Source organism: Solea senegalensis, linkage group LG14 (assembly GCF_019176455.1).
Source record: "Solea senegalensis isolate Sse05_10M linkage group LG14, IFAPA_SoseM_1, whole genome shotgun sequence".
Taxonomy (NCBI): domain Eukaryota; kingdom Metazoa; phylum Chordata; class Actinopteri; order Pleuronectiformes; family Soleidae; genus Solea; species Solea senegalensis.
Window position 1 is genome coordinate 11,772,844 of NC_058034.1, and position 27,394 is coordinate 11,800,237.

General features: G+C 39.5%; 2 protein-coding genes across 3 annotated transcripts; one reads left to right on the top strand and one right to left on the bottom strand.

Moving 5' to 3' along the window:
- Nucleotides 1-5,955: 5,955 nt before the first annotated feature.
- tbxa2r (thromboxane A2 receptor) lies at nucleotides 5,956-13,796 on the top strand. Of its 2 annotated transcripts, none has more exons than XM_044044998.1 (3): nucleotides 5,956-6,178; nucleotides 9,093-9,968; nucleotides 11,884-13,796. In XM_044044998.1, the coding sequence occupies exons 2-3, from the start codon at nucleotides 9,177-9,179 to the stop codon at nucleotides 12,181-12,183; spliced, it is 1,092 nt and encodes a 363-aa protein (XP_043900933.1). In that variant the 5' UTR covers nucleotides 5,956-6,178; nucleotides 9,093-9,176; the 3' UTR covers nucleotides 12,184-13,796. The 2 variants fall into 2 exon arrangements, with proteins under 2 accessions (XP_043900933.1, XP_043900934.1); XM_044044999.1 differs by having other exon boundaries at nucleotides 10,820-11,945.
- Nucleotides 13,797-14,947: 1,151 nt separating this feature from the next.
- On the bottom strand, nucleotides 14,948-25,272 carry gipc3 (GIPC PDZ domain containing family, member 3). Its single transcript, XM_044045000.1, has 6 exons — nucleotides 24,959-25,272; nucleotides 20,761-20,946; nucleotides 20,473-20,653; nucleotides 17,918-18,027; nucleotides 16,575-16,656; nucleotides 14,948-15,139 (listed from the first exon to the last, which is right to left on the bottom strand). The coding sequence occupies exons 1-6, from the start codon at nucleotides 25,253-25,255 to the stop codon at nucleotides 14,988-14,990; spliced, it is 1,008 nt and encodes a 335-aa protein (XP_043900935.1). The 5' UTR covers nucleotides 25,256-25,272; the 3' UTR covers nucleotides 14,948-14,987.
- Between the last annotated feature and the right edge of the window lie 2,122 nt (nucleotides 25,273-27,394).

The following is a 27,394-nucleotide window of genomic DNA, read 5'->3' on the forward strand; positions in this document are numbered from 1 at the left end:
TTAAGCATTTGTTTTGCTTGTATTCTGGAGCCTGTTTGAGCATCTGGCAGCAGTAAACGGAGGCATTTTAAAAGTGTGCCGTGACATGACTCCTGTGTTTACACCCGCGCTGTTATTTCCTTTAATCTGTCTTATGTTCCCCTGCATCATTTCTGTATCTCTGTATCCACACAAGGCTCAGCCGCTGATTGATTGCTGTTATTAAAACATGTCTCTGTTGCACAGTGAAGAAGGGCCTCACTTTCATTTTCCCAAGTTCTTCCTCTCCTCTCTCTCTGCACTGTTTAATGCTCTATTCCTCTCCGTTTTCATCTGACATTTAGCCATGCTCGTGGCCTTGTTGTCGTCATGGCAGAACGATCAGTCCAACTCTGCTCCAGAGTGAAAGATTTCTGCAATATTCGATGGAGAACAATGACATTTGTCTCAGACATTCACGGTTTGGCTTTCATTTGTTCAGTGTCTTCCTCTTCCTCTCCTGAAATACAAAGTAGTTCACAGTCGCTATGCACGTCGCTGTATTGTTTAAGTAAGAATACAAACCCCCATTAAAAAAAACAACCACCAGTCCACTTAAGAGATCAGTTCATTCCCGGCAGTAATCGGGCCTTAAAAGTTAGAATTTACCTCTGCTTTCTCCCTTTTGTCTTTATATTGATTAAATGATTTAACCCTTATTGCATACACAGCATGGATCTGTGTCGCAGGTGCACCCGTGGTAAATTGTTGTGGGAATGATACAAAACTCCTTATATGGACATCCTGGGTGTGTATTTATAGGTCACATATGTTGGGGGGGGTTCATCTTCTTATGTGTCGTTTAGTCAGAGTTATGATTCATTTTTAGTAGCCATAATTGTGCAGAAGTCCCAAAATAGATGTGTCTCTCTTTTCTTTTTGTTCATGAATACGAGCCAAGTGAACTTTGAACTGTGACGTATTTCCAAATGTCACAAATTCGATCCAATTTTAAACATTTTTAGCACTTTTTGCTCAGGTGTGTTTATATGAAAGGATTTTTTTCATCAGATTGCCTACAGGTTGTGCTAAAAAAGAGAACTTTAAATATAATAAATATAATAAAAAAAATACTTTAAACTATAAGCTCTTTTGAATGGACTTATCAGTTTAAATAAAAAACTCATAATCAAATATTTAACATCTGATGCATAATTCAATTAAAACATTGTAAGGGGAAAGTGAAGCTGAAAAACAAGTCATGTTAGATGAGGTGGTCAAGGTTTTTCTCACATTTCATGGGTTGATTCTTTTTGTTTTCAGCATGAGAGAGATGATCCGATTTTATATATGTCTATTGTATATTGTATATTATGTAGAAAATCGTTTTTCTGGGTAATGTTTGCGCCGCAGCGATTTCTTGGCGATGTGACTGATCCAGACTCAGTGGCTGAGATGAAAGCCACATCGCTGTTGTTAACTTACGTACAGTATGTCCATAAATGGGTAAAGAATGTCTCCAGTAAGAGTTACTGTTAGATAATGTCTTGACTGGGATTTATTCACCATTGGGGGACCACAAACCTTCAGAGCATTGACAACTTTTGTCTCTTTTATGTCCAAAATCTGCTCTACCAAACTGCTGTTCCCAAAGAAATCATTTGGACGGTGGTCTCAAATATCATCACAAAATAGGCTTAGTATCACAGCAATAATGGTTATGTAATGGGAAACTGAGCAAAAAGACTGATGGCGGAGCATTAAAACCCCCAAAGAGTTTTAGTGCTTTCTGCTGTGTGATGCTGGCGAGTGAATTTTGCACTAATGATTGAAGATCCACAGAACCATCTGCAGTGGAACCATTAAGGCCTCCCTGTAAACATGTCCATTTGGACATAATTAAATCACATTTGAACACAGTGAGGAGTTGAGAAATTGAATTTAGTGCTGCAAAATGATGACAATGCGTTATGATTCTAGTACTCACACAAGTGGCATAACGGGGGGGGGGGTTTGCAGGTTCCACCTCTCAACCCAGGGAATGTCATGTTGTTTTAGTAACTCTTTCCATTACATTGCAGTAAGAATATGTTAATGCAATGTACAATACAAAAAAAATATGATTATACCATCTAGTTTCTCTACTGCTTCTGCTTTCAGCTTTTCTCTTTTGAGGTCGCCACAACAGATAATCTGCTTCTATCTTGCCCTGACCCTCGTGTCCTCTTCTGTTACGCCAACTGTCCTAATGTCCTCCTTCACAACATCCATGAGCCTTTTTTTTTGGTCTTCCAATTTTCCTCCTGCCTGTTTTCCTCCTATAACAATAAAAAATATATATATATATGTGGGACATAAGGGAGGATTAAATTCAAGTTAGTAATATGGTAATTACTTTGTCGATAACTTGGTATTACTACTCTATTATCTCCTTTTTTTATTATCAAAAATAAAAATAAAAAGCATAGAGAAATAAAGGTTATTGCCATTCAAATTCCATACTAAATCATGTTGACTGAGCAGTTAATGTGAAATGTTTTGTGGCGTTCGACTCATTTCTAATTGTCAATGTGTTTGGGTTCACTTTACAAATTAAAACGGCCTCACGCGATTGTGAGAGCTCATCAAGTTTCATCGAGGACTGAAGAAAAGATCATGTCCTCCTCGCACAGTGACTCACTGAGTCGCTTGACTGTGGCCTTTTCATTACTGTACATCCGCGGGACCATGAGATTTTCTGAGGAACGAATGAGGAAAGAATGAATAGCGCTTCCGTGACTCCACAACGTTTTGTTTGTTTTGAAATGACAGCAAATGCCCTGTTTATGTACTTATGTACAACATAAATTCCAGTCAAGTGCGTAGAACATGGGGATTCATCCAATAACGGGAAAAATTATAAATCAAGGACATGTCCAGTTATAGTCAGATTCCAGTACTCCCTCTTGGTAAAATCTGGGCCGTGATGGGAGACTTTGACCAAGGACGGGGCAATTTCGAGGAAGAACGTCATTTCTGTTAAGTGTTCTACTGAGCAGTTGGACAAACTGTGCGTGTATCACGTAATAGTGCCATCATTTCCCCAATGCTCCAATGTTTACCAACTAAAACGGATGGGAGTGAAGTGAGAGTAGAACTTACACAAGGAGACCTAAAGAAAGACATTTACCAGGGCAAATATCATCATCTACATTTGTCATCTTGCTTTGGGGGGTTTTAATACCAGGGAGAAATCAGCCACAGGTACACGTTGGTTGAGTTCAGGCAAAGTTCAGTCAGTTGTTTTTTCACAGCTCTCTGTTTCTTTTGTGCAACGCATTTACAGCTCATTAGAGGAAAGGAGCTGCTGCATGCTTGGGGCTGCTGTGGTGTAGGTGGATGAATATCAACTTTTGAAGCAGATAATAAGTGCACGTACTGTATGTGTGTATGTGTGTGAGAGAGAGGTAGAGGTAGTAGCAGTAGGGTGATGGACGCAGCAGAGAGGAAGAGGACGTGTGTCTTTCAGGGAGTTAAAGGTTAAATATATGTTCATTTCTGTCTTTATTTCCGTCCTCTGACAGGACAGCCTTGCAGGCGGAGTTGTTGCTAACAACGCTAAGTTTCTTTAAATGTTTACATGTTTCCCCCCCACAAAGGCATGACTAGTTAATTATCATCAGCCTTGAAGCAGCGTGTTTCACTCAGGAGCGAGCCACGTCATCGAGGCGATACAATGCTTTAACGCTCCCCAGATGTCCCCGCTCGTTTGCCTCATCACATTTACCGACGAGCGTGATTTTTCGGTGACTTGTATGAGCTGTTCGTGTCTGAAATTCAGACTGCCCTCAGGGGCCAGCACTGTCTATGGGAAGAACTCAATAAAATGTAATTTGGAGTCTACAGTGGAAAGTTTTTTTCATTTATGGAGGGATTTTATTAGGGCAATAGTTCTGAAAAGATCCTGTCAATCAATGAGTGATATTTCTTTCTGGAAACAGTTGGGTCATGTTGAGGTCAGCGCCTGAATGAACCTTCAAAGCAACGGAGCATAACATTTGGCGATTTTAATTGTTGCTCTCTTCTCTTTTCTTCTGCAAGAGCGTCCTCACAATGAAGGGTAGTGGTTTGATGTGTATACTATATGTGTGTGTGTGAGAGTCCAGGTATTACTAATGTTGTGGGGACCTAAACCTGTTTACACAGTCACATTAAGAGGACTTGGCTTCCTTGTGGGGGTCAAAAAGCAAGTCCCCTTAACGTAAATGACTACATTTTGAGATGAAGCTATATTTTAAGGTTAGGATTAGGATTAGGCCACTAGAGTAAGTCTCCAGGAAATGAATGCAAGTTAATGCAATATCCCCTCAAGTCACGTATGTCGAACGTGTGTGTGTGTGTGTGTGTGTGTCTACATCAACTAGAGCACGCAGTACAAGATTGAAATGGTACCACTGCATGGTATCCATGACTTGATAGACCTGATTCCTTCATACACCCCTGAGATAGACTTGACTTCATCTGTTTCTTCTTAAAACTCTTCATTCATATCCCCCGTGTATCAAGTCCAAGGGATTATTTGTCTGCAGTAAATTGTATTTACTTGGACACTCAGCATTCCGTTCCTTATCGCAAAGCCCTTTCATCTAACACATGGGGAATGAGATGAGAGGGAATATCGGTTCTGCATTTGTCAGAGGGAAAACATCCACATTACCTTAAAGCTAGGCCACGACCTGGTAAAGTCTAACCACCCACTGTGTCTAGCTTTAGGGTTTAACTTTGGGTTTTCGGTTTAGTAAGTGGTACTGTGTCCTAGATATGTCAGGGTTGTTGTTATATAGAATTTTTACACACACAAAAACAATTTAATAACAGAAAAAACCTGAAGGATGTAATTACTTCATTGGATGACCATGTGCCACATAAACTGGAAACTCATACTTGCACTAGATGAACTTGAAGTGATGACATGGATTTGGACACAGGACAGTATTTAATCCCGCGAAAAATATCTAATGCGATATGAGAAAGAGGAATTTTACCCTTCGCCCTGACCGGACTGCTGAACACAACAGCATGGCAACTTAAGCCTAAAAGTGGAAGAATTAAAGATCCGTCAACAAGTAACAACGGGCCACATCAGTCAAACCCAGGTCATCACATAACACCTCAGGGATGCCAGCAGTTGAGGTTTCGGGTTCCCCTGCACTGCTTTAGACCTCTTTATTTGTCAACACTCACATTCTTGAGCATTAACATAGTATTTGTCAAAGAGGTTCACAATACATTCATTTACATTTAAATGTTTTTTTTTACCTTGTGGCTACAGAATTATCATCCAGCCAGTTGTTACATTTCCACCACAGTGTAACTGGAAAAGTATTTGAATGCTATTTCGATGGGCGAGATTAATCTGGAATAGAAGTATCCATGTATCCATGACTTCAAACGACATAAAACACCCTTTTAATGCCTCTCAGTTTTTAAATGACAATGCTGTATTAGCAGCACAGTGGTTCTGCTGATAAAAGTGCACAGTTGACTCATTTCTATCTGTAAAAGAGACTGATGATAAAGTCTACATCTGTACTGCATGTGTCTTTTCTTTAACTTTAAAGACAGATATTATAAACATCTGCTGGCGCCATGTCCAAACTTTTCCACTTGTTGTGACTCAGCTTGAACTTCATCCTCAGCCTCCTTTAATGAGGCCCATCACGCCATCTGTTTTTAATCATACATTTGATGTAACAATAGAAAAAGCTATCAGCCTTTTGTTTGTCCTTCATGAGAAAACATAAGATTGAGAAATCGAAAGCAATTGTTAGAGAAATGTCCCTTCCCTTTTCCTAAATGTGCTCCACTTCCCATCTCCAGTTAGACATGAAAAGAATTCTCATTACTCATTTTCCTTCTAAAACTCTTTGGAGTGTGGTGTCCACCCACAGGCCGTCCCCTTTAACTTCTGGGGAGTGGTGAAGTGAAGTGAAGGCATGCATCACTGGAAGGGGAGATGTTAGTCTGCGAGCAGCAGCAGCACACAGGAGCACATTCGGGGGAAGGGATTCCTGCAAACAGCTTCCTGTGGGACATTTTGTCAGCTTTCATTTTCATTCAGATGGGATTTGATCAAATCTTCCCCTTCTTTTTACTCTGACCGGTGCGTGTCTTAATCTGCAGAGAGATGGTGTGGATGGACTAGTGCGAACCTAACGACAGTGAAAGTGCTTCTGTGTTGGTAAGATACATTTACCTACAAGACCATTCACCTGTAATGAGGACACGTCAAAGTTTGGACAGGACGGGGTAGGATTGAGTTGTCAGTATAAGCCGCTCTTATATGTTACACATGCATGTTGCAGTATTTAAGAGTTTGCGTTTGATTGTTTATCCATGTTGTATTTATGAATTGTCAAATTCACCCTGTAAGCACCCTGTAAGCATTGTCAAATGTCAGATTGTGTGACGCGTTAAATGTAAGGGAATCTTTCTGTTGCCCACGTTTGAGACACAGGTACTGTTTATCAGGTTTTGTCATGGAGTTGTGGAGAAAAGTTCCATCGAACTGACTGTTGGAAATTCCCAACTTCTTTTTAGATTTTAGAGAACATCTGGCTTATTTTTTTTTATTTTTTTAAATGATCCAAGACAAGGCTCAGAGGATGCTTCTTTTATCCTGAGACTCACTAAGGTGCAACAGCACAGGGTGTCGGGGTGTTGACCATTACAGCAAACACAATAAAATCTCAAAGTGAACAACAGCCTTGTCCCACAGGTATTACCTTTTTTTCCGTGTTCCCTGGAGATATTTGCGACATCTGTGCTGATGCAGTGTTTTTTTCTGTTTGCATCTGTTGACATAAGCCACAGTGTGGTGAGTTTTCTGGGCCACGATACTTGCATTGCTTTTCACACCAAACAAGCCAAAAGCAATTACTTTACCAGCGAGTTAAATGTGGGACTCTATGTCTGGGGGCAAAGCTACGAAAAAGGGCAACAGGTTTTTGCTGCAGAAACACAGCAGCAGCAGTTACATCTGTGGACCAGATGTGTGTGTTTTAGCATTGGGTATTGGTATAATAATATATTCTTTTTAGAAATGGATGACAGACACTTTGGGATTAGTCAGACAAACATGAAAGGGAAGAAAGTTGACTTTATTGCCATCTTGTTTTATTATTTTTATTATATATATAATTTTTTAAAAATACACAAACTGCTTTTAATGGGACACGACCTTGCAGACAATCTATTTGTCTTTCTAAGAAACCCCTGGGACACAAGGGACTCCCCTCAGCATTGTCTTTTCCATTAGTTAAAGCCATTTGTCCACTTTAATAATGCAGTTTTGAATATTGATTCCAGATGCTAATTGGCACTTTGGCTAATGGCACATTCAGGACTGAATCTTTCAAGGACGGAAGGATGTTCTTATGATATTTTTTACCCTTAAAGTGATCCTGTACTTTTTAAAACAGGGACCTTAAAAGAATATTGTGATGCATAATTTACCTACTATTACTCTTTATTAATGGATACAGTGTTCGGGGCAGTGTGTTTTGGCGTTTAAACATCTTGGCAATGAGCCATATTTTGTCCGTTACTCATTTGTTTTCGTCCTTCTGTTCCATGTGAACTTGAAGTGCAAGGAAATACTTTCATCATGTAACACTAACCAGTATTCCTTCATAATCCACCTGTTCTCTGTCCTGGACCGGTCGACCTTGCACAGAGTCGCAGAATGCTTACAGGAAGTAAAGACTGTGGGTCTGCGACGATCACGATACTATCTGTCATGATCCATACTGGGAATGCATTATGTAACAGGATGTACTAAGTAATTCTTCAAATGGCGAGCCCAACATTGCCATTACACCCGTGTTTTGCGATGAATCCTAAATTCCTCCATTGCGTGTTTATTTTGCGTAGCTTTTCATTTTAATAACAGTTTAACATCCATATCTGCACACATTGCACTAACATTTTGTTAAAATTGAAAATGATGATTTATTTAGTAGTCACGCTAACATGAACCCTCACTTTGCCTTAAACCGGTGTACAGTCAGATGGTTCATAAGTTACAGACCACCAGGGACATCCAAGCGATTACAATGCCATGTATTTGTTTCCTGTTAGTGTTGCTGACAGCACTGTTCAAATAACTGCATTTCCTGCCAAGATATGTCTGCTCTTCTCCTCTCTGTCTATTTTGGTTTCCGTGTCACTTTCTCCATCATTGTCACAGTCTGCAGGCATTGCCTACACGCTCTATCTGAGCTGTTTCATTGACTTTCCAGCATCCTGGGACACAGATCACATCATAGATTTTCAAAAGATAGTTTTGGTTTACTGCAACCTTTTTTATTTATTGCATTTTGCAGCTTTTAGTTACCATAAAAGGTATATTTATATTGCTCACACAAGTTGAATTCCTCGGCCTGGAGAACGTTGCTACATCCAAAAACAACTAGGATATTGGATGACCTGAATCACCAGATCTAAACTGAGAAGATGAAGGAAAAACGTCAAAATATTTACACAAACATTTCCTCCGAAACATTTCCTGGTTGTGCATGCTCTGCTATTTTTCAGATGTATTGGGGGGTTAGGGTCAACATTTCCCACTGTCTTTTCATCTTCAGATAAATAATTGGTTGTGAAAATATGACTGGCAGCTTCTTCACAACTTTTAATCACAACATTTAATCATCTGACCAACTACTTCAGTGTACGGTCATGTTTTCAGTATCATCAAATACTCGAAATAGAATAGAAAAATGACATGGGTTTTATTTAAATAAGTCTGAATATAATTATATTATATTATATTATAATGATAATTATATATCATTTCAAGCTTCAGTCCTAATTTGGAAGTGGCAATTATTTAAAAAAAAAGGATGGGAAAATGGGTAGCGATAAGGACCATTTAACATTCCTTCCCATGTTTGAAATGCAATGTTCTTTCTGGACAGTTTCACTGAACAATTTCTGTGTAACTCAGCTCACATGACACTTAGTCTGGTAAAACACATTTCATACTTCAGGCATGCTGCTTTGTATCAAAGGCAGGTCAACTAAAATGATTCATCGTTAAGTCAACGTTCCATTGTCAACAATGTACTAAAATGACAATTTTCTCTTTTTTTGAGGTTGAAGAGCGACATGAAATTCCCCTGACTGTTACTGTCTTTACATCTGTGAGGGAGTAACTAGCCCAGCAGCCACTGGCCACCATGAATGCCTCAGTCTCAGCTAACTACACTCCTTCCTGCTACGTCATCAACAGCCCCCCATTCAATTACACTCACCCCATTGCCTCGGCCTACTATCCCTCCATCTTCACGTTCCTGGGTCTCATGTCCAACCTCATCGCCTTCATAGTTCTCATCAAGTCCTTCCAGAGAGCACAAAGCCAGTCACGCTCCTTCTTCCTCATCTTCCTCAGTGGCCTGGTGGTCACTGACTTTATGGGTATCCTGGTCTCGGGTTGCATTGTGGGCGCCTTCCATGTCACTCACTTTAATTGGCGCACTCTAGACCCCAACTGCCACTTCTGCAACTTTATGGGTATGACCATGGTTTTCTACGGACTGTGCCCACTGATGCTTGGTGCTACCATGGCGGTGGAGCGTTTCATTGGCATTAACCTACCATTTGAACGCACGTTCAGCATCACCAAGAGGCGGACTATCTCCATGGTGCTGATGGTGTGGTTTATCGCGGGCTGCATTGCACTGCTGCCCCTAGCAGGCTTAGGGAGCTACCACATGCAGAAGCCAGGCTCCTGGTGTTTTTTCAATATTGGCTCAGAGGGAAATGACCTGGTCTTCTCTCTTATCTTCTCACTGGTCGGGCTGATATGCATCAGTGTGTCGTTTGTGCTAAACACGGTGAGCCTGGTGACCCTGATCAAGGTGTGCTGTGGACAGGACAGAAGCCAGCGGCGCCGCGACTATGAAGTGGAGATGATGGTTCAGCTCATCCTGATCTTGGTGATTGCTTCTATCTGCTGGTGCCCACTGCTGGTGAGTTTGGTGTAAATTTTACACTCCACAGGAAGGCATTTGGCCTTTTAATCATTGATTTTGGGCCACTGTAGCTATAGTATGTGGTGCAGTGTGACAGTTGCTGTGTGTTGATCATACAGATTGGAGAATGTGCTTTGTATGGCCACAGGCAGCATGAGGATTATCTGCTCTCTCAGTCTGCCTTCATACATTTGTCTTGACCATGAATGTTTTTTTTGTTTTTCATAACTGTCCCTTAGAAAGCTTTTTATTAAAATCCCCTAACAGAGTTATTTTTGTAAAAAAATGACTGAAAATGACTTTTTTTCCCCATTACTGTGTTAAAATATATACAGTATATACAGAGGTTATAAGAATGTGCAATATAGAGTGTCTTATATCCTTTTTTTAGGCGATCTGATGAAAAAAGCCTGACTATGTGACCTATAAACACACATCCCCAGGATGTCCATATAAGGAGTTGTGTATTATTCCCATAGCAGATAGTAATAGGAAGATTTTTCTGACTTGTCGTTATGTGCTGCCCCTGAACTCTTTGAACTGTAATTAGACATCACATGGTCTTAAGCTTCTTTTGTTTTCCCTCCACTTCCTCTTTATGTGCTTCATTTTCCCTCAGCAATGCAGCGTCTTAATGGTAAGCTGATCTTAGACTGGGGTCACTCACTGAGTTTCTAAATACAGGGCTGACATCAGACGTCAAAATGAGCCTGGAGACAAATGGCAGGGCCGATTGCAAACATCCAGTTATGGAGTTTATGTCTCATTGTATTTCACTTGACTTCGATTGTCTGAAGCACATGTTTTGTTTTTTTTTTGTTATCCCATCTAACCTCGATTGTGAACAGATTTATATTCTGGAGAGAGTTCTGACTCCTGCTCCTGTCAGCGATTATTTAATATTGTTCGGCATACGAATGGCCACCTGCAATCAGATATTCGACCCCTGGATTTACATCGTGTTTCAAGTGTCCCGACTGAGGCGAGTAAAAAGTAAAACAAAAGAAAAAGAAGCCGAAAAGGTCGATAACACCTACTCACTTCCATCATAAGGGCTGTGGTTGGCTAACTAACGTAGCATGTCCTGAACATTTGACAAAGATGAGCTAATTTGTCACAGATTACCCAATGCATTTCACCTTTAAATGCATTATGTGCTATTTGGGGGCTCTCCAGTCTGGGTGTACCTGTGTCATCTTACATTTCATTTCATCCAGCCATGTAAACATTTCACCGACAGAGTTTCAGCCCTGTCTCTTGTGCATGTACAGTCATTGTGCTGTAAACTGCATCGAACATTTCCTCAGAGCCGAGCTGCACGAATCCTAACAATTAGACTATTGAATATTATAAGCTTCACTAATTGTAATGTTTTTGACAATGTAATCCTTAACAGCGACAGAAAGTTATGCTCGAAGCTTTAAAAAAAAGCCAGGAAACTGGTAAATCTCAGCACTTTCTTTCTTTGAATTGGGAAATAGAAATCGTTTCAGTCTCTGGTGCATCTCTGCCTCTGTGGAAAGTTTGTCAAACTAAAACTATGACCTAAAACATCACCACTTTCATCATCCAGTTTTACCATGAGGTTTTGTTGACTGCTTTTCTTGCACTGCTTGGATGTAAACCACTGGAAAGCAACATCTGGATTTGAAATTGGGTCAGCAATAACAATCTGTTGTTTGTAAAGCAGCTTGTTAGCATGTTCCAGTCCACCGAAATTGTGGCATTTCAAATATTAACTTGTGTTGTTCCTTGTCTGTCTCTTTTCCAATCCCTTCTATTCTGTGGCGCTCTTGTAATTTTCTTTTCTCTTTGCCGGGCAATCTTATTTTCACCATTCCACCTCATCCATCCTCCTTCCTTCTTCTCCTTCTCCCTCCTTCACACCCCCTCTCATTTCTTCCACCACCAGATCTTTATTGCACAGACTGTGCTGTCCGGAGTCCAAGTCCAGATCAAATACCTCCTGCTATGGGTGCGCTTTGCCACCGGGAACCAGATCCTGGACCCTTGGGTGTACATCCTGTTCCGCAGGGCAGTTCTTAAGAGAATCTACCCCCGCTTTGACTGGTCCCGTGGCTCCATTATGACCATGTACCCATCTTTGCGTGACACTATGCGCAGAGTGACGCGGTCTTCACTCACAGGCACCCTGAGATCAAATCGAGCAGAGGAGATGGGGAAATTACACGTGACAACCCAACTTCCTTGAAACCACCACCTCCTTCTTCATGATGGAATGCCATTGGAATTGTTATTGCAGCATAATCAGAGAAAATCACTGGCAGTTTCCAAACTCTGATCAGTGTTCACATTCATGTCTAATCTGGGGGGATTATGTGATCACATACCTGAGTGTCTTTCAGTCGTCATTGTGACACTTTATTTCACAGCAGGGATCAAGTCTGTCATCTAGTGATATACTTAACACGGAAGTCAGCAAATGAGATATTTCAGAAACTGCTCAAAATATGTGTGATGACATTTGAGTTTAAACGCAACATAATACTTTTTGCACTTACATTATATGAACCCTTTGGTCAAATGCCTTTTAGTGTCACAATAGACTGAACAATTATTGACTGTGACTGTGCTTTCAGGCTCATGCTTAGTGTTAAAAATACATACATACATAATGCTGTTTAAAAGCAAATTGTGATAGTTATGAACTTTTATTATTATAATAATGATACCAAGTTGTTTGTTTTTTTTACTATTCACTAACTAACTAAATATGTATTTGAAATATAAAAGCATGGGTTTACCTTATAGATGAAAAGTTGTATCACATCGGTGTTTCCTGTCTCTATCTTTACTGTCACTATGCAGTAAAATAAGTAAACAAATGTTATGGTTCTATCAAATGTAACGTGTATAGATTCTAAAGTGCGACGTAAAACAATGTCAGATGTTGAGGTTTGATATTTAATAAAACTGATATGTTAGAGGTGTATCTATCATTCGACTGATGCAGCTGAGTACTGTACCACAGGACTGTGGCATATCATTGTACTTGTGGAAGTGTAAATATACTGTAGCCCATATAATAAAGGTAACGTGGCCCTTTTAAAATGACCGTGCATGGTTGACGTGGTTGTTACTTGTCTTGGCATAAAGACAGATCAATTTCCTTATCTTAACCACCCACCTTGGGTTAAAAGTTTGAGGGAATTGCCATGGGAAATGTTTCTTAAAACAGCTATAGAGATAAGATCATTTAAAAGAAGTCATCTTAAGAGGGAGCAAACATGAATTAAACATCCAGTGTGAGTATTAAAGTGTATAGTCATGATGTTTGATTCTAACTGAATGCTACATAGGTTTTCCAACCCAGTTGGAAGGGAAGGATGAGGTGAAGGAATCACTGAACCTTTAAGGCTTAGTTTTGCCTCTTTCCTGTTGTCACTTTTCTGAGTTTCACTCCTGTGCCAGAAGTTTGTCCTTCAGATCCCTTTGTGTGACTAAAGTGTCTACATGGCTGTCGACCGTGCGAGTCACTGCAAAGTTAAAATTCCTCATTTTTGGCAAAGGCAATCCTTGCAACCTCCTTGCCATGTGTTACATTACACTACTTCAGAAAGCTATGCATGCTCACCCTGTGTGTGATTTGCTTTTGGCATGCTTTGTTATGTGTGAAAACACTCACTGCTACACAGTGATTGAACAAAGTGACCTGAACTGATCACCAATAAAGGCTGAAGTGTCTTGTTTTATCACTTTTGCCGTATAATCCGGTGTAAATGAAGGGTGTGTTAAATGTGCATGACAGAAAATAACGTGGTTGTCTGTGGGCTACGTACATCAATAAACAAACACAATCAAATATCTTGATGAAATGGAATGTTTTGTCATACACAGGCTTGACAACGTTGATTTCAACCTTTTTACTTAACATTTAAACATGTAAAATGTGTGTTTCGGTGTTTATAAGAGGTGCAATCAAATAATACAATACAAGTAATACAACAAAACATCACTGTCTGACAAATACTGGTGTAGAAAAAAGGTGAGTTGAATTTCATTTTGAAATTTCCTTGCTTTGGTGCACTGAAAGAATATGACTTCAAAATGTATTCGTATTGTTTGGTGAACTAGAAAACATATAACAGTCCAGCATGCAGTTCAGGTTGACCCTCCTTTATCTGCAATAAATGCTCTCCAGTACAGAGACAATTATCAAGACTGTAACAAGCCAGCCTCAAATATTCACATTCTCACAAACCAGAAAAGATTCCTAAGAGCGCATGGTGAATGTGTGGAACGTGTGAAACGTGTGAGTATGTTGTTTTATTATTAATCATCCTGAGAACTGTATTTCGTCCTGCAGAATGTAAACAGGAAACTCCAAGGGAGTGGTCTTCATATCATTGCTATTCATTTATTATTTCTATTTTAGAAAATGGGTGTTGCGTTCTTGTTGCACCACCGATCATGTGTAATAACGCAGATCATTGTGTTTGGAGATTGCTCAGACCATCGCTCGATAGGTCCGGCAAATGGCAAATCATTCAGGGTTTATATTCACTGGGACCAATATTTCATGTCAAGACAAAGCACACAGCCTACATGTAAATGAAATGTGGCATGAACCATGCTCGTAGATCTCCACTATATTTTGATTATGTTGATAATGGAGGTGCAGAAAGCATATGACTTGAAGATGACCCAGAATGTCACAAAAACGTCATATAAAGACAAAAAAAGACAAAAAAAAAACTTATGTATGCATGGTTGTATTGTCTTAGCTCTCTTCTATCGTGTGTCTCTTGTTGACCCTGAGATGTTTTCCACTGAGGTCCAGAAAAGATGATCATGGAGATTATTTTGCCATATTGACCAAAGCCATGTGAAAAAGGTGAAACACGTTTTTTTTTACAGATACTCGGCTAAATGCCTACACCATAACATATGCGTCAGTAAAATGTTGTGATTAAAAAATACAAGGACTGCGGAGGCAACAGTAAACAACATCCCCATGAACCAGAGAACAGAGTTCACTCTCTTGTCAATAAATGTTTACATTCTGCCATTCTTAACATCACCAATAGCGCCCCATACATCAAACAGAAAAACATCAGGGAAAGCAAAATCCCCTAGAACGGAGTCCAAGGCTTCTGCAAAGTCGTCAGGGTTCTTCTTGTCTTTGCCTGCTTCTACAATGGTGGTGGCTGCGGAGAAAAGGGTAAGCTTAAACAGCCAAAAGATAAATGTCATTTGCGATGAGGACGTTTTCAGTCTCACAGAAACTGTAACCAAAAAAGGCATCAAATAAGTATTTAATGTCTGAAAGCTTACGTATCATAATAATAATTTGATTCATAAGCCAAATGTCATGACGAAAGTCTACTTTACATTTATACAGAAGGACACTCATAGTCTAAAGTTTGAAGGACAGCACTGTTGTAAATGTCAAAGATTAGTTTAGTTAATAACTGAAGTACATATATATATATATATCTATAGATATATATATATGTATATCTATAGATATACATATATATACATACATATATAATATATTATAAATATTTAAAACGTAATTTTATTTATCTATTTCTTGTTCCTCTTTTTTTAATCAAATCACGACTAGTAGCACTTGAAGTCTGGAAAAGAGCAAAGTATGTGTCCCAAGTGGAACTCCCATGGCCTTTTCAAAAAATCTATGCAACCGTTATGTGTCAAATTTATTTATTGATCTAAATTTGATCTTTATTTTTCCTGAAGCTTACACTCAATGCTGTCGGCTGAGAAAGCCAAATGCTAAAATCTTAGCCATACTGAGGAGAGGTTGTTCGCTTGCCAAAGGACAACAATGTTGAGGGGAAACAGCAAAGATCTCTTTTCAAAGACACAAGCCGTAAAAATATGGAAGCCAAGAGTGGCCATGGTTCACACCCTAATTTTATTTTTTATTATGTTACATCCAGATCACAGATTAATCATCAGTTATCTTGGTGTAACAGCCTGTTATCTCATGATATGAAATAAATAAACACATGGGTTTTCTCGTGATAACGAGATAGATGAAATGCATTATATCGGGATAACAAGGCTCATTTAGTAGCGATACCAAAGATAAATGATCTGCTTATCACGTGATACGGTGCGATATCTGCATGTGTGTGAGACCTTAACTGAAGTGCAGTCTGACGTGCTGATCAGGTGTCAGAGCCTATATGCAGCTGCTGGATATACCTTTTTTTAATTTTAGATACTTTTTTAATCCCTTTAGGGAAATTATTCTCTGCATTTTGACCCATCCTAGAATTAGGAGCAGTGGGCTGCCACACTGAGTAGCACCCGGGGAGCAATGGGGGTTGGGTACGTTGCTCAGGGGTACCCCAGCCCTTTCGACCTGGTGGGGACTTGAACCGGCGACCTTCCGGTTTCAAGCCAAGTTCCCTTTCCACTTGCCCTTTTCCATTTTTCTATACATTTATACTGTGTACATATACATATACACTGTATATATTCGTGTAATTGTACTAGAAGAAGCATCATCCTAAAAAACATTTTTTTGTGTCATAGAGTAAGTACGTAGGCTCAACCTGCGACTAATCAACGTATGTTTAAAGAAAACAAACACTATGTAGATGTTCTTACCCAGCTCCAGATCTCTGATGCCCATATAGCTCTCCAGCAGGTCGTCCACTTTCTTGGTGGCCCGTTCTTCAAACTCATTCTGCTGGCAGAGCAGACACGAAAAGTGAGCTGAAGTGTTGTTGGAAATTCACTGGTGTTCACACTCTAAATATGGCGATGGAAACTCTGTGAGAGCATGTCATTCTCGACGCCAAAAGAAATGCATGGCCCGAGAATATCCAGTGCTTTTGGTTTATTCACTAAATATAACAGAATGTACGCATGAAACAAATGGTTATGCAATCATCAAGTGCTAACTGTGAGATTTTAAAACGTCACCCTCCAAACGTTCTCAGTGGTTCACGAGAGGGTAAGGGTCACTTTATTTACAGCGATAACCTCTATCAGAGCTCAGAACAAACATTGTTTAACAGCCATCGATGGAATGTGTGTGACTGTGTGTGTGTATGTATTTGTATTTGTGCCCTCTTTAGGACCTTCTCTGACATAAACACTGACCTTGTCAGGACCTGTAGTCCTCATGGGACCAAAACCTGGTCCTAAACAGGCAGAACCTCATTTCTGGATACTGGCTAAGATTGGTTACGGCAGTATCTCACCAGAAAATTACTTTAGTAGAAGTCACTTTTTATAATATTACTTAAGTAAAAGTCTTAAAGTATATGACATTTACTGTACTTACGTATCGAAAGTCATTTTCTGATATAAAATGTTCTTAAGTTTCAGAAGTAAAAGTACTAAAAAAGTGAGGAGTTAGGATTGAGCCATGGTGGCTCAGTAGTACGGCGAGTTGTCTTTCCACTGGATGGCTGCACGTTAATCCCTGACTCTGCTATATGTGTCCTTGAGTAAGACACTTAACCCCATGTTGCAGCGTGTGAATGGGTGAATGGCAAAACTGTCATGTAAAGCAGCTCATCATGACGAGAAAAGCTCTAAATAAATACAGACCATTACCAACTCTTCTTCTTCTTCTGATTTTATTTGGTAGTAACGAGTAACAAAGATAGTTTGAGGAAATGTAGGGGAGTAAACGTTGCTATAAATATAAATAACAAAGTAAAGTACAGATATGTGAATTTTGTACTTAAATACAGTAATAAAGTATTTGTACATTGGGTATGGGTTAGGTATAACCGGTTATGTTTAAGGTGAGGGATAAGGTCCAATGAGTGGCAGTCTATTCAGAGGCCAAAGATGAAAAATTACGTTTACATGAGACTGGATTCATCTGGCATTTAATAACAATCAGTCCGTATTGTGAGTATGTGCGTCCATGCTCATATCTCAGCACATCAGGAAGTTGACGCACTCATGGTCGCAGCAGAGTGTGTGAAACTCACCACTTCCTGAACTGTAGCAGCGCCCTTGGAGCGAAGACGCAGCGTCTCCCTTCCGTTCACCATCTTGCCCTCAGTAGATTTTGGTGCTCTGGTCCTCATTCCAATCATGTCTAAACAAACACCCAAAAACAACTTTGATAAACCAGTCTATTAAATGTGTATGTGTTTATTGTATAGGTACACAGTACATTTTGCAGTGTCAAATCAACACTAAAAGAGTTAATTTAACACTGTGTCCAAGTGTATTTGGTAAATACACCTAGGGGGCATTCTACTCAATCTGTTGTTGTAATAACTCTGAAAGAGTCATTGAACTTTGACACTGCATATTTAACTGCAAGTTTACTGTGTATGACATGATATTCTTCAATATGAAACATCCTCCTTCATTCTGTTACACAATATTTGGATTGACAACAAACAGCCTGTTATTTCTTTATGTATTTACTTGTGTGTTCATTTATTATTTATTTATTTTATATTAGTACCCTCTGTGCAGAATAAATGTTTGAACATGAGCCACTGTAAATTGTCTCCTATACATTTCTCCTAAGTGACCTAGTTCACCAGGATCTCAGCCAAGAATCTCATCAGAAGGAGAAGCATTATGTGGTGCCATCTCAGATGGTGGTGACCATAGCTCAAGACCAGTTTGAGCTCTGCCATAAAGGCTTGATTCACTGGCCAGAGGTCATCAGCTATTTAGATTTGATCTCTGAGTAGAAGGTGAGGCTGGCTTGGCCATACCCTGAAAAAAAACACTGTCCAACATCACAAGGCAGTCTTTGACGTGGAAAGGAAAAAGAAACACCTGGAACACCTGGTGCCGGGACCTATAGACACAAACGTCAAGCTGACAGGACTGGGATGGAGACAGCTGGTGACACAGAACAGGCAGTGCTGGAAGGCAATTGTCAATGGCCTATGCTCCAGGAGGAGTGAGGGGCTCAAAAAAAAAATTTAAATAAAGGCTTCATTGATTGATTGTGGGAATATCTTAGATCTTATATCTTCTTGGAAACCTTTCTGACAAAGACCTTTTTCCAAGCTCTTCAAGGAGCCCACCAACTTCCAACCATTTGTTTCCCAAATGTCGACACCATTATGTCCACTGACACCACTATTTATTACATTGGACAGGTCAGAGCTTGAATGGCTTGAACAACTACATTCCCATCAGCAGCCCCATTTCTGCCTTGTTTTAACTGCTAATGTGTTACTACTGGCACCCTAACACTGAATTAGCCCAGTCCACTGACACGCATGACCTGTGTGCAGTATAGTGATTCTCAATCTCATGCATATTGTTGATTAAAATGTTAAAATGCCTCAGTCTTGTTACAGTACATGTTGAATAAGGGTCGGTGGCTTCGAAAGGTGAATATCCCTCCTATCACTGCTGCACATAGGAGAACAGTGGCCTACAATATAAATGTAAATCAAGTACGATAAATGCACTACTTCTACTGCGAGAGTTGGCTTATTCCATTCTGGGCTACAGGAAAAATATGGCCATAAGTGTATTTCTAAAGATAAACGTTGTATGTATATATATATATATATTGTTGTTTGTTAATATTTAATTGTGGTAACATAAGATACTGAACTTAACAGGAAGTGAGCACATTGTCCGCGGACTTAGCTTTGTGTCTCATATGCCATTAAGCTCCAGAGTCCACTACACTGTGTGCCCAGGGAACTGCTGTCTTTCCTCTCCATGTCCTTGTGTATAATCCAAACATTCCTTGGGAGTGATATAACCCCGTTAAACCCGGCAAATTATTTATTTATCAAAATCATATCCTAAACAAACCTCATTTGAACCTAGTGCTGGAGATTTACAACTGACATCTCTCAAGTATATTTTGTTGTTCCTAATTGACTGATCATGGTACTTTGTGATAAATTTCGACGGCAGAACAGGAAAAGGAAAGAGTGACAGTTTAGAGAGCAATGGCTCTCTGCCAATGAGCCTGGCAAAGTCATTAACTTACCGTTGTAGCTTAAATGAATTGTCCAGCACTAGGTTCGAATGAGGTTTGTTTAGGATATGATTTTGATAAATAAATAATTTGCCTCATCAAGAGCCCTGGTGATGAATGTGAGTGCATACAAGGTCCAAGGCTCAGAGGGAGTTTATATTATTTGCAAAGCAAGAAGGTTCTCGGAGCAGATTGTGGTTCAAATCCTTTCTGTGTGGTTTCCCCCGTGTTTGAGTGGTTTCTCTTTAGGTCGCCCAATGACATATTGATTGGCATAAATGTCCTAATGTCACCACTGTGATAAAATGGCAACTCCCAGGGTTTACACTGCCTCTCGCCCAATATCAGCCTGGATTGGCTCCATCACGCCGCTCCAGCCCTCGTATGATGAGCAGTATATGGATGGATAGATGGTTGGGTGTGCAAAGACTTATTTTTGGCATCCGTGCTCAGACACAGTGTCAATAATGCTGGTTGAAGTGAAATGTGCATGTTTAGCGCCAATAGTCTGCATCTGTCGAAGCATACAGTATTCCTGAAAATCCAAGGCAACGTGAATCATTCTCTACTTACCGAAGGCCTTCTTAGGCCCCACCAGGCGAAGAGTGAAGGGCATGCCTCTCGGTTGCTCTTTTAACATCTTTGCCACCTCATAGTGTCGACACCCCACAATGCTCTGGTCATTAATGGCCTCAATGTGGTCACCAACACATACAGTCTTCAGCTGGTCTATAGTACTGCTTTCTTTTATCCTCTGTCGAAAAAAGCAAATACATTTTACACAAAGTCATTACAGTAAACAAACCAAAACAACAAACTCATAACAACGTCAATTTCCATTCTGCTCTACCACCTGCCCACCTTAATGAAAGCATATCCAGCTCCATTGTCTGTGATGGTGAGGCCCAATGCGTCCTCTGTCTTTGTCACCTCCACCTCCTTGGTTTCACCCCTGACGTGAGCAAAAATGAAGTCTTCCAGTCCGATCTGTCCTCCGAGTAGTTTCTGCATGTCCACTTTGTGAGAGTTGAGGGTGCAGAACAGGATCTTTGAGAAGAAGAAATGTTTTCAGAATCCAATACAAAAGCAACAGCAGCCATACATTAAGAAATACATTAAAAATATTAGTACTCAGTGTTCTTTGACTCATGGGGAGCAGAAATGATGGGCTTATATTTACTTGCCTGTTCTATGATATTGTAGTTCAACAAGTTCAAACAAGTTTTTTTTAGGTGTTTATGTCATTATTGTTGTTATGTTGCTGTCCATGAATGCACATTTAAGATCCTGGGATAATATGGACCAACAGTTATTGATTATTAACGAAACAAGTCCCTGCATTTTATAAGAGCTATCAGTATTTTAATAGCACTTAAATTAAAAATATTAAATTTAAAAATACATAGATTCCCCATTGTTGAGCTGACTCTCAGGATGGGTCTGAAAGAACTGCACTTCCCAGAGTTCACCAGCAGCAGCAAACTGACTACCTGTCACCTGATCAGTCATTGTCACTGATTTGGAGCACCTGTGAAGACACTGAGGGACTCAGTCATTCAGTCAAACAAACTTCAGAGAGAAGACCTCAAGTTCACTCATAGGTTCAGTCCAAAGACACCAATGGTCGGTGAAACATTTTATTTACTTTCATGGTGTTTGAAATGCTGCTTAAAATGTTTAATTTCATGTTTAACTACTGTGTAGATTGCCTGAAAAACACATTGCAGCATTGATTTATGTTAAATGGATTTGTGCTGAAACAATATTTCATTTTGAGTTAGGAAAATTAAAGGTATAAAGATACAAAAGGATAGTAAGAAGTTAAATGTTAAAACTTTGTTAAAAAAAATGGAAAATGGATGAAATTAGATTTTCTTTATTCTATTTAAGAGGCTTAAGTGTTTAATCCAATTAAAATATTTAATCAATGTTTAATATAAAAAGCCTTAAAAAATGTTTAATTAAAATGTTTAATTAAAATTATAACCTTTGTTTCTGTCTTTCAAGGTTTACAACCTAATTTACTGACCAGACCAATCAACTGACAAAGCCAAAAGGAAAATAAAAATGATTGAGTCGGAAATTTGAGTTGTCCTTGTGTCCTTTGGATGTTGAACAAGAGGAGGATTTGACACACATTGTACTATGCATGTTAATCAAGGTGGTTATACAGACTGAATGAGAGAGTGAAGCCAGTGTCTGCTGTGATCCTGCAACAGTCACATACTACTTCCTCATATGTGCTGCACACAGTCTAAACACCAGAGGGCAGTAGAACCTAACTAGTTCTGCAATTGCGGCCATTTTGTTATGAATGAAATCAGTGATGCATTATCATTTTTTTATATTTATCTAATCTGTCTATTTCACAAATAATGTTTAGCAAAATGCACCAAATTTGAGTCTTTTAAGGGTTAGTGTGTGAATTAAGATTTGAGTCGCTTTATATTGACTAGTAGTAATGATGAAAACTTACAACAAAGTGTTTTAAAATCATTTAATCTGATCAAATCTCAGGATTAAACATTGTATTGTTATATTCCAACAGCTTTTGCATCTGATATTGCAGGATTGGTATCTATGAATTCATAGCTCAGTCCAAGTGTAATCTAATACATCTGATTCATGAATTAGAGACTTCCTTTTTGTTTTGTTTTCGTGTGTGTTTTTGCAATCTCACAGTCATTCTGAAACCCAATGTCAAAGTTCAAGTTTAACTTTATGATCTATAACGGAAATTCAAGATAACCTGACTGAGGTGCTATCTCACTTTCCTGTGAGACATTGCTCATACTAGTTCCCTTGGCAAAGAGAAAAGTCTGACTGCAGTTCAAGGTCTTTTCCTGACACCAAGCTGTAATACAACTTTATGCTACTGCTGTTCTGTCAACATGAGGTCATGGAAACTGTTGCGCTTCTCACTATCACCAATTATTGTCTGATATTTTTCATAGAGAGGTCTCTGGTATCTAGAAGTCTGATAGTTCAAGGTCTTTTTGATAAAAAGGGTATTAAATCAACTACAAATGAAACATCTTAAAATGACATCTTAGTCTGACTCAACTTACAAGTCTCAAGGTTTAAAGAGATGAATTTATTTATTACAATGTGAGGCTGCAGACATTACAGTGCTGACTATTAATAGTAATATAGTGTCATCTGTTCTTTTTATTTCAGGATTGGAGATTAGGTGGAGATTAACAGAACATACGCTGGGTAGCGCAGACTCTCAACGGGACGCCAAGGTACCACGTGGCTGCCGTTAATAAGCAGACAGAAACTTATTTACTTTTGAATTCATCTGAAACATTATGGCTCTCTAGGAGCTTCACCCATAACATATAAACAACAAAAACTCCGCACAAATGAGACACAATAGATGTTATGTTTTTTTTAATTTTTAAAATAATGTAATAAACTACCATCATGATCATGAGCTGATGGTTTAATTTTCCTTAAAAAAATTGATTTTTAGCATTTAGGAAATGGAACTTTCACAGGGGACCAGGCCAAGCCATAAGACACAATTATGGCAGGCTGTTTCCTGATAAAATTGTCAAGGTTTTGTTGATGTGCAATGTACATGTAATTGAGTATGTACAGTTTCTTACGTCAAGGAGGAGGTTAAGGGTGAACCTTCACGGTGGCCTTCATAGCGCATAACTGATAAGTGTCAAATAAGTGGGTTAAGCGTGTGCCTAGAACATTACCTGTAACATTTTGAATAATTAGCAATTAACACTTGCAGTGTGAATAACCTCAATGATTTTTAAACCAGCATTTATATAATAATCAATATTTTTCATACTGGCCCTTTTGCCACAGTGGGTTCTCTCTACAGTCTGCATAAATATCAGTTCTGCGTGAGTGTTGAAAATAAGAATACAAAGTTTGTGTCACTTTTCTTCATATAAGAGTCTGTGCCTCATACAGGGGTGTTTTACAAAAGACATATGAGACCCTAGTAAAGAGTGAACCAGGGAAATATGCAAGTCAGTCACGTGTTGAGTGTACGTAGCTGCTTGTACGTAGCTGCTCATAAAGTGTAAGGGAGATGTCACATTATTTGTTGTTGCTATGGCAATCTTGTCTTCCCTGTTACAAATGCCCCTGACCTCAGAGAGCCTGTGGCTGTCACCTGTGTTGAATCTAGCTGAATGAAGTGTGGCTTCATTCACTCTGACCCACTGCAGATTCAGTGACTGGACTTCTTCCTCGAGATTCTGATCGTGCTGCAGCTTTGGCCTAAAAGCACATCCACTACAGTGGCATGAGTTTGTCCAACAGATGCCAGAAAATTCAAAAATGACGTTTTAAAGTCTCTGCAACACACACACACACAGTTTCTTGTTACAGCTCCATGATATGGTAGCTGAGAGTGATATGTAATGCATTGTTATGTCTTATTGTTATGGCAAATTTTTAAAAGGGGATTACCCTTTTGTGTGTAATAGGTCCGTTTACAAGTCATGACTCAGACTGTGGATCCTGCATGAATATTCAAGGGACCTTTGTCATAACAAAAGGAAATAGGTGAAATCGAGTTAAAAGATATATTTTACTATGCTGTTATTTCTTACATCAGCTGTGCGTATGAGCTGCACAGCTGATATTAATCTTATCTTATTTGTCTTTCAGATCATTTCAAATTAAGTATGAAAATGTACACATCACTTGGGATTGTGAGGATTTGAGGACAAAACTTCAATCACCTGCTTTTGTTGTTGCTAAAAGTGTTTTTCATAACTATTCCTCGCACAGACTACGTCAGGTATTTACTGACTACAGAACATTATCTCGTTTGTTTCCATTATTGATCCTGGTCAAGGCTTAAATGAGTACAAAGTCTAGTAGACATCAGTGAGGACAAATGATCTTCAATCAAGCATCATGGAAATTTGCCTGGAATGGAAACCTGACACCTATTTGCAACATGAACTGCCACACCAGAGAGGCAAGAAGGGAATGTAACCATTTTTCATGGTGATAAACTACCATAACTCTAAATGTTACAAAGACATTTACAGTGTTTCCATGCAGAGTCGCATTTGCTTTGTACCTCTGAAGGGGAGATGTTGAACACTTCTGCGATCTTAGCATACAGCTCCTTGACATTGGTGAATCCATGGATGCGGCCCGTGGGGCTTCCGTGAGCCAGCTGCGTGTGGAAGATGAGCCTAGGCCTTGGGTATTCTGGTGGCCCTGGTGGTGGTGGTGGTGAAGGAGGAGGGAGCGGAGGCGCTGTGGGCTCCACACATCCCTCATTGTGGCTGTGGCTCTGGGCCTTCTGCTCCTCCATGCTCTCAGACCCTGCTGCCTTGGAGTCCTGTGGGCTCATAGCCTCCCCGTTCTGCATTGGCCCCAGCTCAGGTGTGGTGCCCCTTTGGGAGCCCTCGCACTGCACACTACTCTGGCAGGGACAGACAAATGCTGTCTTAGCCGACCAACTAGCGACCTGGAGCTTTGTGGTGGAGAGAGCAGATGAATTAGTGATGAGAGGAGCCCGGTAACGCGATCTGGAAGAGGCCAGCCAGGCTCTACCAGGTAGAAACCCAATACTCTTTGAGTGGAGGATTGTATGTGTTACACCTGAGACACCAGCAGCTTACTCAAAGAGAGCACAAACAAAACACACCAGCTAAACGTTATAAACATAAACATAAGAAGAATCTAAATCCCTGTGGGACACATGCTGCATACACTTGTTGTTCCTAAAAGTGTGAACATTCTTCTGAATTGTGGAAATATCTGCAAAATGTCCCCGTGCTGCACGTAAGATGATATCATCAGGCAGGGAGTAAATAACCTGCCAACCCCTTTTTTTTCTCCATTTGCTGGTCACAGTGAATGCAACAAGCTGTTGCTTGGGTGAATCCTTGATGATACACTGAACTTTCTGACCCACAGACGATCATCCGCTTCACTAATGATGAAAGTTTTTGGCAGGTAATAAGATATTTCACTTTACAATACTAAAACCCATGTTGATTTGACCTGTTTTTATTGTACACTTTTTGTTTTACATCATGTGTTGTTTTTATTTTTTTTTATATTATGTTTCTTTTTCTTTTTTTATTCCCGATGTGTGGCACTTTTTTTTCAGCTGTTGTTTTTAAAGTGCTTTATAAATAAAGTTAGATAAAATGTGTTCACATGGTGGGTTTGCTTTGTACCGCTGTGTTTCTGGCCTCCATGATCCCTACAGAACGCTCTGCACTGCTTGCTGGCATATTATAAAGGACCAAAAGTTGATTTAGCATAGTTCAAATGTCTTGTTTTCTTATAATTGAAATGTATTGTATTTGCAGGCCATATTCACATTTTTTTGGAAATAGATTAAAAGAAATAATGAAACATGCCAAGTTCAAAACCACAACAGCCACCCAAACATTGCTGGACTATGTGTGACAAGCACAAAAAGAAAGCACTGAGATCTACAGTAAATACGAATAAACACATTTTTGTGACATGAAGCTCATTGACTCTTCACTATGAGGTCATTTACGAACGCTTACTACGTCATGGGTCAGAAATTCAGGTTTCATGATTTAAACTCTCAATATTAGCACAAGGTGTGGTTGTTCTCATACCAAGCATGCAAATGTGCATTTTTAAAAAATAGAAATACTTTTCATTTGGCTCAACAGAATATGGAAACGCTGATTTGCAAATAGCCTGTTTCTGTTCAGTGGTGAGTAAATGCCCGTAACTTAATCCACATATTCCTCTTTTGCTCTGCCACGTGCACTGTATCATTTTATTGACTCTCTTTGTGTGCATCAATCAGACAGGTTTTTGTGTCCGGACACAAAAAGTTAACTATCTCACTATGCCAGAAGGTCCATGTGTTATCAGTTTGTCTTCAGAAACTGAATGTAGGTATTCATGCTTAGAAGCTTTAAATGGATGACGTTTAAAACATTTTATTTAAAAACAAAGACGTGTGCTGCATTAACACATCACTTGTTTGGGCTCATCAGGTGCACAGCCTGTGAAAGCCACTTTCCTTCCTGCAAGCATTTCTGTACACCTGTTGTGCAATGTGCGTGGCTGCAGATGTCCATGCGTCATAGCCTGGTTTTATAGCCATGGTGTTGCTCACCTCACAAGGTCAGTGTGTTTGTTCTAGCAGCTAATAATGAGAATGTCTTCGCTAGGGGCTCCTCTAAGCAGAGGAGAGTTTTCTTTCTCCACTTGCACACATGGCTGTGGTCTCCATCTATACGTTTTAAATGAAAACTATGACTGAATTAACACTGGAACTAACATCTACCTATGGGTTTTTTTTTCCAGACGTTTAACTTTTCAGATTCATTTCAAAATCCTCATTTCTGAAGAAAAGCTCTTTATTTGTCAGTAGCTACAACCCTTTCTGTAACGTGTATTAATTAATTCTGCCTGTGATTTAGTTGTTTGTACATAAACAAAAATTTGAATATTCCCCAGTGCGACTCTCACCTCATTGGCTCCTAGTGTTTTCTGAAGTAATTTACAT